The sequence below is a fragment of the Gadus chalcogrammus genome, chromosome 3, assembly GCF_026213295.1.
Source record: "Gadus chalcogrammus isolate NIFS_2021 chromosome 3, NIFS_Gcha_1.0, whole genome shotgun sequence".
Classification (NCBI taxonomy): Eukaryota; Metazoa; Chordata; class Actinopteri; order Gadiformes; family Gadidae; genus Gadus; species Gadus chalcogrammus.
In genome coordinates this window covers 19639501-19642000 of record NC_079414.1, presented here as the reverse complement: position 1 = coordinate 19642000, position 2500 = coordinate 19639501, and the positions used below count along the sequence as shown (strand labels likewise).

The 2500-nt window shown below is 50.1% G+C and overlaps 1 protein-coding gene across 1 annotated transcript in view; it reads left to right on the top strand.

Annotated features, from left to right (window-relative positions):
- sdk1a (sidekick cell adhesion molecule 1a) overlaps positions 1–2500 on the top strand; it is a 99520-nt gene that overhangs the window by 6872 nt on the left and 90148 nt on the right. The window contains exon 3 of the mRNA XM_056587257.1: positions 1553–1655. Coding sequence (XP_056443232.1) covers positions 1553–1655 — 103 coding nt within the window. The remainder of the gene's footprint in view (positions 1–1552; positions 1656–2500) is intronic.

Genomic DNA, 2500 nt, shown 5'->3' with positions numbered 1-2500 from the left:
GAACCCTCGACAGTCCAAACCCACACTCTCTCGGCTCCAGGGGCTCCTCTGATTGGACAGCCAACACAGACTGGAGTTCGCTTGTAAATAGATCAAATCGAGCCCCCCCCCCCCCCCCCCCCCAGGCCTGCCTTGCTGCGTTGCTTGGCATGATCCGACAGCTCTGGTTGGCGAAGAGGCATGTACCCACTTAATGATGCCGGTCTCGGGGACTTTGGCGGTACCTGCTCTGGGGATGTGTCCCAAGCACACATTATTATTATCTCAGTCGGGGGAGATGGCTGTGCTTGTTTCCTCATGTAGAACTAATACCACTGCAGTGCCAAGCCTGTAGCCGCTCACATGTGTAGCCTAGGTTACACATCGGTATCCTAGGTTACGCGCGCAGGGCTGTCGATGATTGGAATGCGCTGTGTGGAGTTCCGCGAGCTGAGAGAGGGTTGACGTTCGCCCAGAGAGGAGCTAAGTAGCTCCCTCATGTGTTCTGTTTGGGGGCCCACCAGCAGCCTTGAGTGCACCGCGAGATGAACCTCATCTTCCTCAAGATCCGGAAATGTCTGAGGATATTTCCGAAATGTGTGGTGTTTTTGTAGGTGTTATCTTTCTTCTCTTTTGTCACTGGTCCATTAGTCAGTGATATTCCTTCTCCACGTAGGAGTGGTAGCAGACATCACATGACCCACGGGGTGAATGGTAGGGTCGGTGGGTGGGTGTGGGTCGACGTGCATGTGTTAGATTTATGAAGGGCTATGTTTGTGGGTGTGGCTCTGGGTGTATACTCTTATATGTAAGAGTGTGTGTGTCTCTTGGGTATATGTGTGTATGTGTGGGTGTGTGTGTATATATTGTGTGGGTGAGCGTGTTCGGGCATGGCATGTGTGGGTGTCTGTCTGAGTGTGTGCACGCCCGTGTGTCTCAGCGCATGTATCTGTGTGTGTGTGTGGGTGTACGGCATGCTTGCGTGTGTCTTCGATTGCATGACAGTGGGATGTGACTTTTCCGCTGTTGCGTTTCGATTAAAAGAGAGAATGGTGTCAGTTAGCGACGGAGGCCAGGAGAAGGAGAGGCCGAACGGAGCGGCCTGCGACTCAATTACCAACCTTACCCTCCTCTTCCTTCAAAGAGGAGATCAAACAGTCTCCTCCTCTCCTTCCACCTAAAGCTCCTTCCCTGCTCCCTATTTCCTGGTGCTACAGTGAGGCAGCAGGTGCAGATGTACCCAACATCTGTCTGTCACGCCCGTCACTCGTACAGCCCTATCCCTAACCCTTCTTTTTATAATTGGTATGAATCATATCCATTTGAATCCAATTTACCAAATGCGTTTTCTTTCATTAACTTGGAAAGCTTTTTAATTACTTTTGGTAAATGAAATTAAAGCTTTGATTATGACGTGTGGGGCCGACGACTATGTGTGTGGCCTAAATTAATCAACTTCCCTCCCTTTCTTTGCTCGCTAATTCTTTCCGTATAACTCTCTTTCTCTCTCGCTCTCTCTCTCACTCTCTCTCCTCAGTCTGGCTAATGTCTCTCCAATGTCTCTCCGTTTCAGAATCCGACACAGAGCTGGTGTCTCCTGCGATCGTGATTGGGCCGAGGAACACAACGGTGGTGGCCGGGAGGGAGGTCACGCTAGAGTGCATCGCCAACGGCAGGTATGACAGCACGCGTCTGCAAGCAAGACCACTCACACACACACACACACGCACCCACAAACAAATGCACGCACACACACACACACGCGCACACACACACACACACACACACACACATAGGCACACACACAAACACACATACATACACATTCACGCCCAAACACACACGCACAGTAACACTAATACACACATACAAACACACAAACACACACAGACGTACACACAAACACATGCACACGCACGCACATGCACATGCACGTCACGTGTTGGAGCGTGAATTCAATTAAATGTACGACATGAAAAAAAGACCAATCAAATTCTGCAAAGTATACCCAAAAAAAACCTGAATTACACGGTACATAATAAGACAGACGAAGTCAACATTGAGTGTATGCAACATATTGCCATCGTTCATTAGGAACAGTGTCTGGAGTGTCAACCATATGCCACTGCTACCCAACGTCGAAACCCAACCACAAGATCCAGAAATTAGGAGACATTTGCAAGATCATGCTCTGACGCTCCCCCCACCCACACCCGCACACATTGTGGGCAGACTAGTGAGAGGCTCAACAGCTGCTTTACAGGGTGCTAGGGTTCCAGTTTTGACAGACGCTCAACTCCAATTAGTTTTTGCCTCGACCCCGTTCACCCCATCCTGTCCAATCACCCACTGGGTTCAACATGGGGACGGAGACAGCCAATCACACGAGATCTACCCCTTTCCTCCCTCTCTCTCTTGCCGTCTTTCTTTCTATCTCATGCTCATTCTCTCTCTCTCTCTCTCCCTCTCTCTCTCTCTCTCTCTCTCTCTCTCTCTCTCTCTCTCTCTCTCTCCCTCTCTC